The sequence below is a fragment of the Pogona vitticeps genome, chromosome 1 (assembly GCF_051106095.1).
Source record: "Pogona vitticeps strain Pit_001003342236 chromosome 1, PviZW2.1, whole genome shotgun sequence".
In the NCBI taxonomy this organism is placed as follows: domain Eukaryota; kingdom Metazoa; phylum Chordata; class Lepidosauria; order Squamata; family Agamidae; genus Pogona; species Pogona vitticeps.
The window spans coordinates 298,211,317-298,227,463 of NC_135783.1; the positions used below are offsets into that span (position 1 = coordinate 298,211,317).

Below are 16,147 nucleotides of genomic sequence, written 5' to 3' on the forward strand. Positions count from 1 at the left end.
AATGTCTCATTTAATTTCTGTTTTGCTGACATTCAGGATCTGGACCAAATCAGATAGGGTCCAGATTTCTCAAGATGACATTAGGATGCAATCTAAAGTGCCAGATCAGCCACCAAACCAAATCAGGGGCACTGTGTATTTACCTCTTAACCACAGCTTAGACTACTACCTTTTAGCATTGCATCCAGTTACGAGAGCTAGATAAGGAGTATGTGAGAGTTTTACCATATTTTTCCCTGTATAAGACGCCCCCCCCCACTTTTCTAACCCAAAATTAAGAAATCTAAGTGGAGCTTAGTAAGTGTAGGGGGAAAGGGATCAAAGCATTGCAGGATCGCTTTGATCCCTGCTTTCTTCCTTCATGCTAAGCCCCACAGAGGTTAGCAAAAAGAGGGGGGAAGGGATCAAAGCAATCCCGCAACTGCACGGTTGTTTTTATCCCCTCCCCCTTATACAACCACAGGTTTGTGTGCTTCTTTCCCCCCCTTCTTTTGTTAAGCCCCATGGGACTTAGCAAGCAGAAGGGAAAGCAGGGATCAAGCGATCCTGTAGCGCTTTCATCCCTGCTTTCCTTTTGCTAAGGATTAGCAAGTGGAAGGGAAAGCAGGGATCAAAACCCCTGCAGGAAAAATTTGATCCCTGCTTTTCCCTCCACTTGTTTTTGTACTCTCCTCAGCTTACTTCTGTGTATAAGACTAGCCTCAATTTTTAGTCTAAATGTGTAATAAGAATTGCACTGCATAGGAGTCTGTTGCCTAGTAGTTCATCCTTAGTCTTCTATTTTATAGCTTAAAACACTCTGGCCTATTTAATCAGTTTTTTCCATAGATTATTTTACATCTGCACATGTAACTGTGCAAATCATTGTGTAAAGATTTGCCTATGTCAAGATTTGCCTTGTTACTCTCATAGAAATTAGCATCATGGTTTTTTATAATTCATATTTGAGCTCTTTGTTCTTCATCCAGCAAATATTTTGGCCTCTGCAGGGAACTGAGCATACAAGAGGAAAAGAATATAAATATGTCAGATATAAGATCTTTTGCAAGTGCTATACTGTGCAACACAGTATAATATTGGGCTTACATCTGGATCTGAAAATTAATCATGCCAGTGTATCTGTTTGTAGCACTAGTGTAATGCTCAGTAACTCACAGCTATCTCGCTAAGTCTTTAGATCCAGTATATAATAGTCACTTTGTACAATAGCAGTTTTTTGCTTCTTTTTTGTGTGGACTGTTTTGAGTTCTCCGTTTAAATACAGTTGACAATATTCAACTGTCTTCTGTGTGCAAGTGGAAAATACTTTCATATGCATCCGGGAGAAACCTCTTGTTCCAGCAGCAGCCTTTGGTACACTGTTGTGGTTTGTGCTCTAAATGGGTCCTAAGCTTAGTGTGGATTTTTCCAAGGGCTGGTGAGTGCATTGTTGGAAGAAGAGCTTGGGGTGCCCCCTGCAGTGACTGATACTTCAACTAAATACTAATCAGAAGTTTGGGACGATATATAAATTGATGAAGTCAGTTCTTTAGGAATCATTGAACACTGCATGCTGTAATATATAGTTAATTTTATAGGCTTTGATCTTCAGGGTTTCAAAAGACCAATGTTATGGAATGTTAATTGTTGAAATGCAGTCTTGGTTTAATGCAGTCATGATTGGTTTGCTTAAAACTGAACAATATTTATAGTCTTTACTTTTTGTAATGGAGGATCGGAGTTTAAGATTACTCTATCCATCATTCAGAAGTTAGTGGATATGCATCTTAATATCTGCTTCCCTATCCTTCTTACTTATAAATCTTCCGTATTCAGATGTCTGTAGGCTTCATATTGTCTTTTAAAGTAGCTGCCCTGGAAAACATTTTGCTTTGGGACAGACTGAGCAGAGACTTGCAGTAAGGTAAGAAAGTAAGGCAGGAAGAAATTGGGGTTTGTGTCTTTAGGAAACATTAGTAGTAATTAATGAGTACATCATTGAACACTGTGTAATATTAGCTTCCTTTCCACTGCCTGATTCTGAATGTGTCTGAATTAATTTCCTTGGTGTCAAAATATTAATTGGCTTTCTTTCCACATGGTAGTTTAGAACTGAAGGAGACATTAAGGTCTAATTGGCCTTCTTGGTGGTGGAGAGCAGGTCCTGTACAAACTTTCCATCTGTCTTGCAGTCATCTGCAGTGGGGAGGGCAGCAGAGGGGTGTAGTGAAGGGTCAGCTGAGGCAGAAGAATTGTCGTGTCAGTCCCACAGCTTTTAAAGTGTGGGTGACAGAGGTTCTCCAAATGCAGCTGTTCAGTTTGGACTGTCTCTAGTACTTAGGAAAACATAAACCTAAGAATTAATAGGAGAATGGCAAGATTAAATTTAGAATGAAATTTTTGTTGTACTTCCCTTTGCCAATACAGTGGTGCTTTGCAAGATGCTGTTAATTTGTTCCGCGAAAATAACTGTTAAGCGAAAACATCGTCTTGCGAAACACGTTTTCCCATTGAAATGCATTGAAAACCTGATAATCCGTTCCAATGGGAACGGATTGTCATCGTAAAGCGAAAATTGCCATAGGAAACTTCGTTAAGCGAAACGCGGTTCCCAAGCGAAGACAGCCGTCTAACGAAACAGACCATTAAAAGACTCGTATAGCGAAGCAAGACCAAGCAGTCAAAAACATCATAAAGCAAAAAACAGGACCTAAAATTTAATCGTCTTGCAAGGCAAGGTCCCTAACATCGTAAAGCGAAAATCGCCCATAGGAAACATAGTTAAACGAAGCGCAAGATCGCTCCGAAAACCTCATCATAAAGCGAATTCGTTATCATACGAAGCAATCGTCTTGTACCCTGTGCAGATTTTCTGTTACTCTGAGAGCTTCATAAATATGGAGGCATTATTCTCTTTAATTAAATATCAGTGCTATAAAAGGACTCTATCTGCTAATAACTCAGATCTTGAACACAAAAAACAATGAGTAACACCGAATGTCTGTTTTCATTCTAGGTAAATCTGGTCCTAAAGTTCTGTACATAAATATGATTGTTCTTTAGTCATTAAGTCGTGTCTGACTCTTCATGACCCCATTGTGACCCCATCATAAATATGATACTCTATTGCGTAATATACATTAAATATTATGTTCCTCAAGTATAATAGATTATAAAATGTTTTTGCTTGATTTTCAGGTTAGGTATTCTAAGCTGTACATTTTTTAAGCCTGTACAGCTTTTGGGAAGTTCTCAGCTACAGCTCATTTGTCAGCCTCCTAGCTAAACTGGGTCTTGTAAGTCCATGGTCCCCAACCCTGGGCCTCCAGATGTTCTTGGACTACTACTTCCAGAAGCCTTCACCACCACCTCTATAGGCCAGGATTTCTGGGAGTTGAAGTTCAAGAACATCTGGAGGCCCAAGGTTGGGGACCACTGTTGTAAGTAGCACTTGGCCCTTTAATTGGAACTGGTAAAATCATTCCTTAAATATCTCACTTACTTTTATAGCCCTATTAAGGTCACTATGAATCAATTGTGACTTTCTGACACGGAACACACACACACACACACACACACAGAGAGAGAGAGAGAGAGAGAGAGAGAGAGAGAGATAAAAGACGCTAAGTGTTGTTTGTGGTAGCAGAACTTACAAGAAGATCTTTCTGGGTTGAGGCCCTGGTCATATCACCCCTTTAATTCAGAAAAAGGCTGTCTCCAAAAAACCCATTAGGACTTATTTTTAGGGGATGTTTTATTTTACGGTCATGTCGTCTTCTGGTTGCTACACAATGCGGCACAATGGTGAAGGGCAGGTTTTCAATTAACTGGGGCTTATTTTTGGGATAGGGCTTATATTATGAGCATCCTAAAAATCATACTATGGGTTATTTTCAGGTAAGGTATTCTTTTTGGGGAAATGGTACTAGCTTCAGGGGTGCTCATCTTTTTCTGTTCCAAGTGATGCTTACTGGAGGTCAGGATTGTGTCCAAGCACACAAACATGTAGATATCCTAGTATTCTTCCCTGTAGAAAGCCTTCACTCCACCACTTGCCCAGTGATGCTGATGCAGATTCCAGCTGGGAAAGAGCATTTCGTGTAAAGGGAAACTGTCTCTTCCGTCCCTTCCCCAAAGATCATGTTACAAATACTCCATCTTGTCTCCTTGACAGTAGGAGGGGAAGAGTCATCTCCTTGAAATTGGGCAAGAGGAAGGCAGAGGATAGGATTTGGATGCTGCAGAATTATACACCCTGTTCTAATGCTAGCTGTCCTAAAATGTATTACAGAAATAGCATAAAACCTTTACTATAGATCAGGCTTGTCAAACCTGCGGCCCATGGGCCGCATGCGGCCCAGATCGGCTCGTAATATGGCCCAGTGCAATTTTTTATTTTTAAAGAAATTCCAAAGTTTCAAGTTACACTGCCGGCGCTTGCAGCCAGGGGCACGTCACAACGGTAGGGGGGGGAGAGAGGGAAGGAAGGAAGGAGCAGGAGGGGAGGGGAGCTGTGTGACTGCATTGTGTGACCCCCTCCCGGTCCCATAAAGCCACCGGAGTCGAAGCTGGCAACCTCTGCTGCCTGAGATCGCAGCTGCCGGTAAGCGCACTTGGAGCTGGGCTGCGGAGGACGGCTAGGGCTGCCCCCCATGCGGCCCAAACCAAATTTTCATCTTCTAATGTGGCCCAGGGAAGGTGAAAGGTTGGACACCCCTGCTATAGATGAACGTAAATGAAATAAAGGTGCAATTCTTTGTACACTTACTTGGAGTAAGTTCTGCTGAACTCAGTAGACCCCAGTTCTCCATATAGTATAACGTAGTAAATGCTGAAATCTTTTATGGAAATATTACTTACATGAAGCACATATAGGCAGCAATGTATAGAATGGAGAGGGTTTTAGGTATTAAACTGTAAAACTAGTTAGTGATCTAGGTTTTAAACTTAAAAATTGGTTAATGATCTATGAAGTCTATCCTGGGCATCATATCCTTGACAGAATGAGTAGTTGGCCACATCCTTCTGTATTCTAGCACTGCCTAACTAGTTGGGGGAGATGTTTCAGATTAAGAAATGATGTGGGAAACTTTTTTTCTTCTCTTTTTTTTTTTAATATAGCTATGCAAATCCCAGAGCCAACACAACCATTACCCTTTGCCTTGCTCTCTCGCTCTTGTTCTCTCTGATTGCCATCTCTGTTGCTGAGATAGCTACCATCATGACATATCTCCCCACTGCACCATGCACTTGTGCAATCAGTCACGCATACGTAGCACAAGTGATTGCACAAAGCACCGGCAGGAGTTCTTACAGGTTCGCACTTCCACCTCAGCCATTGCTCAACTGCTCTGGGTATGTTGTGTGCATGTAATTGTGAAACAGAATTTTGGCCCATTCAGCCTTTTATGTTACCCAAGAAATCCATCTTTTACTTCTCCAATTTTTACCTTCAATATTCCCTTCAGTGACATATTGCAGTATATTATGTTTGACGTGACAAATTATGTGTCCAGGATATGAAAGCTTATGTTTCTTAAAAATCAACCGTATTTCTTGTTCTTTTCCTATATGGGGAAGTACTTCTTCATTCTTTATTATGTCAATCCATTTGGAAGTCCCCCAAAACTGAGTATTTCCAAGGAAGATGCTGCTAGAGAGTGGCAGAAGAGTCCAGGCAAAACCTTCTGGGTGTGATGTGCCCTAGCAGCACTTATAATGATTCCATCAATAGAAAGAACAACAGTTGTATAAATCTCAATACATAATTTCTTAGGCTATGTTATACTTTTCATTCAGGACATTACTTCCTCAAGGCACATCCATGTCCCATACGTGCACGGGATTTTATAGACCTTGCTCCTTGAAAGCCAAACATGAACAACGGATTGGGAGTGTTGTGCCATATTGTGTCTGTCTTGCGCATAAACACAAACACATACACACATACCTTTCCCTTTTCAGAATATTGCTTTATTCATGTTGCGATGAATGAAACCATGTACAGATTTGTTGCACACAGTCCTGATTCTTATTAAGGTCGCTGCTAAATATGAACTAGGACTGGGTCAGTCTGCTGATACTGATGATACAAAAGCTTTATAGCTTCGATTTTCATAAGGTGAATGCTTAAGTTTACAGCAGTAAAAAAATCCTTAGGTTTCTTTGCAGTCAGCAAGAATATGTGTTGCATGTGACAAAATGCAATTTTGGAATAAATGTTATACAATGTACACCTGTACATTTCAATCAAGCATTGTCTTTGTTATGCTTCTCTCTCAGTACCATGGGTTCTCGACACTCTGCCAGTCCTGTTGTTTTTACCAGTGCCAGAAGTTCACCTAAAGAAGAGCTTCATTCTGCCACTTCCCCACAGCTTGCACCCTCCTTCTCCTCCTCTTCTTCCTCCTCGGGCCCTAGGACTTTCTACCCACGCCAGGGTGCTACTAGCAAGTACCTGATCGGATGGAAAAAACCTGAAGGGACAATAAATTCGGTGGGGTTTATGGACTCAAGAAAGTAAGAGCATTTTGGTTCTACTTTGGTTCATGTTAATTTTTGGCATGGGGACATCTCAAAAATGCATAGTAGCTCACAGAAAACTCTGAAGGACATTAAATGGAACAGTAATTAAAACTAATTATTGATCAGTAATTTCTCTAGCAGTTCTGTAAAAAGGGACTTCTGTTGTCTCTAAAAGTGTTCGAATAATTGAATTGTATAGTTAATGAAAGGAATTAAATGAAAGTCCTTCTCTATAGTTATTAATGTTCACTGTGACAAGATTTCTAAATACATTAAAGAAAATACTGAAGGCTGCAATCAATAATGTGTGAGATTTTATTCCTAACAGTTTTTAAATGCTCAGACTGAAAGATAAGCTTTCAAAGCCCTTGAAAAGATTGTTTTTATTAGAATTAATAGATTTTTAGAGGCTATAATCATTTAAAAATATTAGTAGTCCACAATCCACAAGTTTTGGCTTCACTTAATCAGCTATTTGTGGTTATCCCAATCACCTTCTTTCTGTACAGACAACTTAGTATAGCATTGCATTGGTGCTGGGTTTTGTAGTAGATCTGAAACTGTAGAATAGAGATGTGTGGGCATGTGCGTGTGTGGGCATGTGTTTAAATCTTCATACTACAATACAAATGAGATTTCTAGAGATGAAATCTATGGCCGGATAGACATCCTACTTCTTAGGGTTGATTAGTAAATTTGTAGACATCTCTTATTATTGGAAATATGAATTTCACCAGATAATGCCAGCAATCCTTTGACAAAGTGTGAAGAAATGCTGGCAGAGGAGATCACACCAATAGTGTTTTTCAAATATGGACTTCCAAATAGTTGCAGAGAAGTTACATCTACTGTATTAATTCCAAGGAATTCACTGATTATGATTGCGGTTATTTTAGTTAAAGACTCATCAACGATTTGAGTGTCACGCACATGAAGTGAAATTAAAATAAGAGAAGTTAGTCACAGGCCAATCTTCAAAAATACAGCTTTAGAAACAGTACAGGGAATATATTTATCTGGACATGAGGTAATACAAATAGTCGGGTCAAAACTGTTAAGGAAGTATATGGCTGGAATAATGGGTTATATTAGGGGCAGAGCAGAGAAAGGCAACAGCACAGTAACCCACAATGATCAAATCATGGACATATGAGGGTGCAGTTTATGCCATGCACTTTAACTAATGCGAAGGCACAGACTGTTTATCGTCCATGGTGTTAAATAGATTTCAGTAGCTTTAGGCATGGTGGGTGCTGGGCAGATCTAGAGCAGATGTGGTAAGGATTGCAGCTGTTATGATGAATGTATTATCCATACATAGAAAAACAGATGTTCCAAATAGGTTTATTCCTTTAGTATATTATTTCTGTTTATGAATCTGTTGTAGAAAACTGAATGTTCTCGGTCCCTCTGCCCATCCACATGCTCACTTCCTCTCTAAACCTTTTATCTAAATAACTGCAGAATATTAGAGGCGTCCTGTCTGAGGACTTTTGATGCCTAAATATGTGTCTTCCTTCTTTTTAAAGGCGTCACCAGAGTGATGGTAATGAAATGGCTCATCCTAGATTGCGTGCATCAGCCAGAGACCTTCGAGCCTCGCCAAAGCATGCCTCTAAGTCAAATATTGAAGAAGAGCTGAAGAAGCTGATAGATCTGGACAGCCCAACACCAGAGTCTCAGAAAAACTTCAAGGTATGTGTAACAGAAATACATCAGATGAAGAAGCCATTTATGTCATCCATAAGATAAATGCCAGAATCTATGTTGTGATAATTTCATTCTGTGTGCAATTTTTTTTAAAAAAGCTCTTCAACAGGCATCATGATGTTACAAAAAAAACAGGACGAGCGAAGCTCAGTGTTAACTCAGAGGAGTGTATATTTTGTCCAAAGATGTAATGGGGAAGCTGCAGACAGCAGGCTATTTAAGGTGGCTTGGTCCCTAGTTTTGCTGGCAACAAAAAAGGCCATAAAAGGCTTTAAAGGGGCTGTAGACTTTGCACTGGATAGAGATGGCTCTGGGTTGCAAAGAATGTCTTTATTTTCAAAGCAGAGATTCAAAGTCTATTGCTTTTTATGATCTTTGTTTGATCCCAGCTAAACTAGGGGCTGTTGGGGCTTTAACCTAATAACCAAATAACCAGCTGTCTGCAGTTTCTTCTGTGTCACTTCTTTAGACAAATATACAGACTACTCTGCTCTAATATCAAACTCCCCACAAGCCCTTTCTGAAACATCATCAAGCCTGAAAAATGAGGGGTTTTTAATGCTGAAGCTTTAACAGAGAAATATATAATGTTCTTACTCTGAAAAATGGATGCCGAAGTAAACTATCAACTTTTGTGGCTGGTGTGAGGTGCAAAAGAATATAACTCAGTCCTGTACCTAGAAGCCTATTGCTGTTGAGTGTAAAAACATCCTGGTAACAAGAGAAACTGAGCTACAAGTTTTACACATTAACTGATATAAGGTTTATAAGAAGTGCATTGATTTCTTATAAACCTTTGCTGAGTTTCTAAGAATCCCCGTGGTGTAGTGGTTAAAAACTGCAGTACTGTAGTGAAGATTCTGCTTATAACCTGACTTTGATCTTAGGTTCAGGTCACTGGCTTGAGGGTGACTCAGCCTTCCATCCTTCTGAAGTTGGTAAATTGAGTACCCAGCTTGCGTGGTGGAGGTGGGGGGATGTGTCACCTGTATAATTAAAACTGTAAACTGCCGAGAGAGTGCTTTAAGCGCTATGGGACAATAGAAAAGCAGAACACTTTGCTTTATTTTATCTGCAGAATATGTAGTAGTGTGTGTAAAATACATTTTCTTCACAACATACAATGGGCAGGAGAAAATGCAGAGCCTTCCAGATTGCTCCATGTCTGTGCTGGCAATCTCTGTCTTGTAGATACACAAACTGGAGACCATCACACTCCCAAAAAAAAAGGAGGGGGGAGGGGGGACAGCAGTTTCTACTTGTGTGAGAGATTGGGCACCAGCATCAGAAAAGGAAACACATATAGAATGCACTGCTCCTTGTGAGGTCAGGCCCCTGGAAGGATGCAGGCCAATATTTGCTGCACATAATACCTGTTTTGTTAGTGATGCTGTCGGCTAGGAAAAAGTCTTGATTTTAACTTTTTCCTACAGGGAGGACAAACCTTGGATGCCATGGGACATCTAACAGATATCTTCTCCCCTCCCCTAGTACAGTTCCATTTGCTTAGTAATCTACCACAGTAGATCTTCTCAGTTTCTGAATGTCAGAAGAGATGAAAGAGAAAACGTTACCTCTGTAGTGTTTGTCCCTCCGTGTGGAATGACCTCCTAGTTCACCAAGTTTGTTTTTTAAGCTCCAGGAGGTTGACTAAGGTTTGGAGTTTTGGAGAGGCCCCTTCATGGTAAACATATTTTCAAGAGAAATGGTTTACATGAATTACAGCTTTTTCTTTTTTTAGAGATTTTTATTACTTTTGTTGTTGTTAAAGGGAGTTAAGCTTTGTTTAGTCATTCCTGCCCTTCCCCCCTCAGTCATCGGTTCCATCCTCCTCCTACACATGGGAGTCATCAACTTTGAAGAGGGAGGCATCAGCTCCCCTTGGGGGGCCTCTTCATGTGAGCTGGCACTCTGGAAAAGCAAAGCAGAGGATTTTTCCTTCAGACTTGTCACCTTCCATTTGCAGGGGACAAGGGAACGAGGGATGCACTCTTTGTGAGAGCTTTATATGTGGATAAGAATAACTGCATATGGCTTGTGTGACTGTACATAAAATTCGTGGTGAATAAAATCTGAATCAGTAACAGAAGATCCACTGGAAAATGTCTTTGTGATTTAACATCAGAACAAAGAGAAAATGTTAACATGTTCTCTTTTATATAATTCCCACATCATAGCATCTTTCCTGTATGTCCTGGAAACCTTCACAGTGTCATCTGTGGTGACAAGAATGATGCAAGGTCTCCTAAGTAGTGTGTGAATTGTCCTCATGAATCATAGCATTGCCACTAGCCTCATAGAATAAGTTCTGCACTTTCTCGTTCTTGCATAGTTCTACTTTGGGAAGATTTCCGTACTTTAGCAGCTATACAATCATATAATAACTTCTACGTTTTTTTTTTTTTTACCCATGGGGAACAGTTGTAGTTATTTAAGAGCTACCAGCCATCAGTGTTGCGTTCCAAATATCACCTTATTCACTTGAGTGGCTTTTCCACTTCTCTGATCAGAGCACTTGAGTAACAGCATGTTCACAGTGCGCTCGACATTTCCTCAGTATTTGAGCCACACTTTATGGATTGCTTCTAAAATTTTGAAAGTGAGTACACATAAAATAAATACATACCGAGCAGTTCCTTAAGGTTTTCACCAGAAATACTGATGACTTAACCATCTTAAAACATCCAGCGAATAATCTTGGAGAGAGAACCCTGATTTCTGAGACCTGTGTGCTGAAAACCACTGCTTAACATTTCATGGTTGTCAGCAACTAAATGGTTTCCACAGCAACGATGCAAAAGAGGGCACTTGCAACTTCTTCCTTTGCTTGTCAAAACCCAAAGAGGCTTATTAAAACTTGTAAGTAGGAGGCTTTATATACAGATTATCTTTCAATGTTGCCTTTGAGCAAAGGAAAATTGCCATAGGCAAGGATTCCCACCCCCACTGCCCCCAACAACTGCATATTAGCTTTGCTGAGAAGGGGAAGATAAACACCTTTTTTGTGACCCATTAGACAAAGACTATTGTCTTTTCACAAAATCTTTATTCATTTAAGTGATTGATTATCCCCAGTAACTGTTAATACATGTCTGTTGTGGAAATCTTTGTGATCAATGGAGTCTGTCCTCCCTCAAGTGATTCTCCTTATTTAGATGATGGATGATTGCCACTCCCTGAAGCAAATGACCTGCCAAAGTATGTGAATCTGATCCCTGTTGTTAGTATTGCCAAATCTGTAGGAGTGTCTCCTCTTAGTGAGCAAGGACAGTGAGACTGTCCTTCTTCATTGGTTTGAAACTACTTACTAAGAAGCACTCTTTGGTCAGCAAAGTAAACCGCATTCGGAGGGGATACTTATTCCATTTGTAAGCCCTCTCACATAACATCCCTCACTGCCATGACTCCCTTTCCTCCTTGTAGTAGTGCTTGACCTCTGTAGGGGAAGCATCCACCTGTACTTCCCTCCTCATAGAAGTTTCTATTTGATTGAGGATCCCAAAGTAGGGATAGATAGGGATAGTAGAGAGAGAATTGCAGACAGATTACCCCAAATGGTGTGGCCTCTCCTACACTGCATACCCCTTCACGGATTGCTTCCTTGTCATGGCAAAGGGGCTTGAGTAATTCAGAGAAACTATGGGCTACGCCATGCAGGGACACCCAAAAAGGACAGGTCATAGTGGAGAGTTTGGACTAAACGCGATCCACCTGGAGCAGGAACTGGCAAGCCACTCCAGTATTTTGGCCAAGAAAACTCTTTGGACAGAAACAAAACGCTAAAAGATATGACGCTGGAAGATGAGCCCCTCAGTTCGGAAGGCATTCAACATGCCACTGAGGAAGAGTGGAGGACAAGCAGCTCCAGAGCTAATGAAGTGGTTGGGCCAAAGCCGAAAGGATGCTTAGCTGTGGACGCGCCTGGAAGTGAAAGGAAAATCTGATGTTGCAAAGGAAAATATTGCATAGGAAACTGGAATATAAGATCTATGAACCTTGGTAAGCTGGATGTAGTCAGACAAGAGATGGCAAAAATAAACATTGACATCCTGGGCAACAGTGAACTAAAATGGACGGGAATGGGCGAATTCAGTTCAGACGATTATCATATCTACTATTGTGGGCACGAATCCCGTAGAAGGAATGGAGTAGCCCTCATAGTCAACAAAAGAGTGGGAAAAGCTGTACTGGGATACAATCTCAAAAATGAAAGAATGATTTCAATACGAATCCAAGGCAGACCTTTTAACATCACAGTAATCCAAGTTTATGCACCAACCACCAATGCTAAAGAGGCTGAAATCAACCAGTTCTATGAAGACTTACCACACCTTCTACAACTGACACCAAAGAAAGATGTTCTTTTTATTATAGGGGACTGGAATGCTGAAGTAGGGAGTCAAGAGAAAAAGGAACAACAGGTAAGTTTGGCCTTGGAGTTCAAAATGAAGCAAGGCAAAGGCTAATAGAGTTTTGTCAAGAGAACAGGCTGGTCATCACAAACACTCTTTTCCAGCAACACAAGAGGTGACTCTTTGTTTGTTTGTTTGTTTAATTTATACCCCACCCATCTGGACGGAAGTCTGCTCTGGGCGGCTAACAATAATAGATAGAATAAAAACTATAATTAAAAAAAAAACAATAGTAATATAGTTCAAGATGGGTAAAAATTTTCAAGTGATGACAGGAGGGAAAGTCTGCCTAAAGTGCCAGGTCTTAAGTTTGCTCTTTAAAACACCCAGCAAGGGAGCCAGACTGATCTCTGGGGGCAGATTGTTCCAAAGGCGAGGGGCCACTGGCAAGAAAGCCCAGTTTCTTGTTCTTTCTCTCCAGGCCTCCCTCGGCGTTAGGTCCCTCAGCTGCCCGTCCTGGCTAGAATGAGTGATTTGGGTAGATCTAGGTGTGAGGCGGTGTTCCACTAGATATCGAGGTCCTAAACTGTTTAGGGCTTTATATGTCATAATTAACACTTTGAAATCAATGCGGAAATGAATGGGCGGCCAATGCAAGGCAGCCAGAGTGGGAGAAAAACGCTGATGTTTTCTCACCCCAGCAAGAAGTCTGGCCGCTGCATTCTGCACCATTTGAAGCTTACCTCAAAGGTAACCCCACAGAGAGCGCATAACAGTAGTCTAATCTCGAGACTACAAGCTCATGGACCAGAGTGGTGAGTGCCCCAACATCAAGATAGGGACGTGGCTGGGCAATCTGCCACAGATGGAAATAGGCAGAGTGGACCACTGATGCCATCTGGGTTTCCATTGTGAGCGCCAAATCCAGATAGACTCCCAAGCTGCGAACCTCACTCTTCACGGTGAGAGTCACTCCCCCAAAAGAGAGGGAGTTTCCAAAACTACCGATGGAGGGGCCACCCACCCTCAGGACCTCCGTCTTGTCTGGATTCATCCTCAGACCATTCTTCTGCATCCATTGCACTACAGCCTCCAGACAGCGCTGAAGGGACAGAACGGCATCCACTGTGGTTGGAGAAAAGGAGATGTAGAGCTGGTGTCATCAACATATTGATGACATGAAGCCGCACACTGCCTGATGACCCCACACGGTGGCCTCATGTAGATATTAAACAGCATTGGGGCGATAATCGAGCCCTGCGGAACCCCACAAGTGAGACTCCATGGGGCCGAAACACATTTTACACATGGACATCACCAGATGGGCAATACCGAAATCAGATTGATCATATTCTGAGCCTCATGGCGCAGTGGTTAAACTGCTGTACTGCAGCCAAAACTGTGCTCACGACCTGGGGTTCAATCCCAGGTAGCCAGCTCGAGGTTGACTCAGCCTTCTATTCTTCCGAGGTTGGTACCCAGCTCGCTGGGGGGGGGGCAATGTGCAGCCTGCATAATTAACTTGTAAACCACCCAGAGAGTGCTTGAAGCACTATGGGGCGGTATATAAGCAGCACGCTTTGCTTTTTTGCTTTTCTCTGCAGCCAAAGATGCAGAAGCTCTATATAGTCAGCAAAAACAAGACCTGGAGCTGATTGTGGCTCTGATCATCAGCTTCTTATAGCAAAACAGAGATCTGTTCAAGAAAACTGGAGCTATTAAAGGAACTTTTTGTGCAAAGATGGACATGATAAAGGAGAAAAATGGTAGGGACCTCACAGAAGCAGAAGACATCAAGAAGAGGTGGCAAGAATACACAGACGATTATATCAGAAAGATCTGGATGTCCCGGACAACCCAGATAGTGTGGTTGCTGACCTTGTGCCAGACATCCTGGAGAGGGAAGTCAAGTGGGACATAGAAAGCATGGCTAATAACAAGGCCAGTGGATGTGATGGCATTCCAGTCGAACTATTTAAAATCTTAAAAGATGACGCTGTTAAGGTGCTACACTCAATATGCCAGCAAGTTTGGAAAACTGCAGTAGCCAGAGGATTGAAAAAGATCAGTTTACATCCCAATCCCAAAGAAGGGCAGTGCCAAAGAATGCTCCAACTACCGTACGATTGGATTCATTTCACATGCTAGAAGACTCCCTGGAAAAGACCATGATGTTGGGAAAGTGGGAGAAGGGGACAACAGAGGACGAGATGGATGGACAGTGTCATTGAAACTACCAACATGAATTTGACCCAATTTTGGGAGGCAGTGAAAGACAGGAGGGCCTGGCATGCTCTGATCCATGGGGTCACGAAATGTCGGACATGTCTTAACGACTAAACAACAACACTGAATTAGTTTGTTTAAACGTTATGTGGATTCAGGTATAGGTAAACATTAACTTCTGAAATGACTCCATGTATATAAAACATTAAATTTAAACTGAGTTTCATTTTTGAAGGGTATGTAATAACATATATTTTTAATGGAACTTCAGAGGTAATATTAGCCCTGGCCAGGTGTGACTTAGCTTGTTCTCTCCAAAACACAAGCAGGGAAGTGTGTAACCTCTCCCTTGTCATTTGCTATATGTGGAATGTGACATCTGAAGAGAAGATTGATGTTCACATATGAACTCATGCAAACCTGAAGAATCAGGTTCTGTGCTCCCATGGAGAGCCTTCGCATGAACAAGTACCTCTTCTGTGCAAGGGTGTCACTGTTTGTGTGGAGATGATGATGACAGGCAGAGGTTGCGCTAGGTGCTTCCCTGCTTGCATGGAGAGAATTAGGTAAGTAACGTCTAAATAGAGCTATTGTGTTGTGCTGGATGGATACTATTGTAGTTTCTGATGCATTTTTCTTCTTTTATTTCAGTCACCGTTCCCTAGCACTCCCACGTCAAGGCGGGCATTGCAGAGGACTCTGTCAGATGAAAGTATTTACAGCAGTCAAAGGGAGCACTTCTTCCCTTCAAGAGCTTCTCTTCTGGACCAAGCCCTTCCAAATGATGTTCTTTTCACCAGCACATACCCTTCTCTTCCCAAATCATTGCCCTTAAGAAGGCCATCATACACATTAGGAATGAAATCTTTGCATGGTAAGTATAGATCCATCTTTGGAGTGTAGAAAGTGTCATGCATTAGTTGCTGGTTGGCCCCTTTTTCCTTCTCCACTTCCCCCATCCTTTTTTTAAAAAAAGTACAGTGGTGCCTCGCTTAACGATTGCCTCGTTTAGCGATTAATTCGCATAACGATGTGTTTTTTTAGAAAATAATATGCACCGTATAACGATGTTTCCTATGGGCGATTTTCGCTTAGCGAAGTTTGGGACCATGCTTTGCATAACGAATGCGATTTTAGGTCCCCTGCTTCACTTAACGATGGTTTTTTTTTCAATTAAAAAAGTGTCTTGGAAGGGTCAAAAACGGTTCTAAATGCTTGGATTCGTTAGAGGACCCCCTAAGTCATGTGCAAACCTGATTTGGCTTTGATCTGACTTTTCGTTAATTTATGGTTAATTTTTTTTTTCCGGCCCATAGGAACCAATGGACCTGTCAAAATCTGACAGCTCCATGCTT

General features: G+C 41.5%; 1 protein-coding gene across 3 annotated transcripts in view; it reads left to right on the forward strand.

Annotated features, from left to right (window-relative positions):
• The window catches only part of SIPA1L1 (signal induced proliferation associated 1 like 1), a 220,098-nt gene that overhangs the window by 187,874 nt on the left and 16,077 nt on the right, over positions 1 to 16,147 (forward strand). For all 3 annotated transcript variants that reach the window (XM_020788485.3, XM_020788490.3, XM_020788486.3), the window contains 3 exons: positions 6,262 to 6,498; positions 8,034 to 8,199; positions 15,444 to 15,666. In XM_020788485.3, the coding sequence (XP_020644144.3) occupies positions 6,262 to 6,498; positions 8,034 to 8,199; positions 15,444 to 15,666 (626 nt within the window). The remainder of the gene's footprint in view (positions 1 to 6,261; positions 6,499 to 8,033; positions 8,200 to 15,443; positions 15,667 to 16,147) is intronic.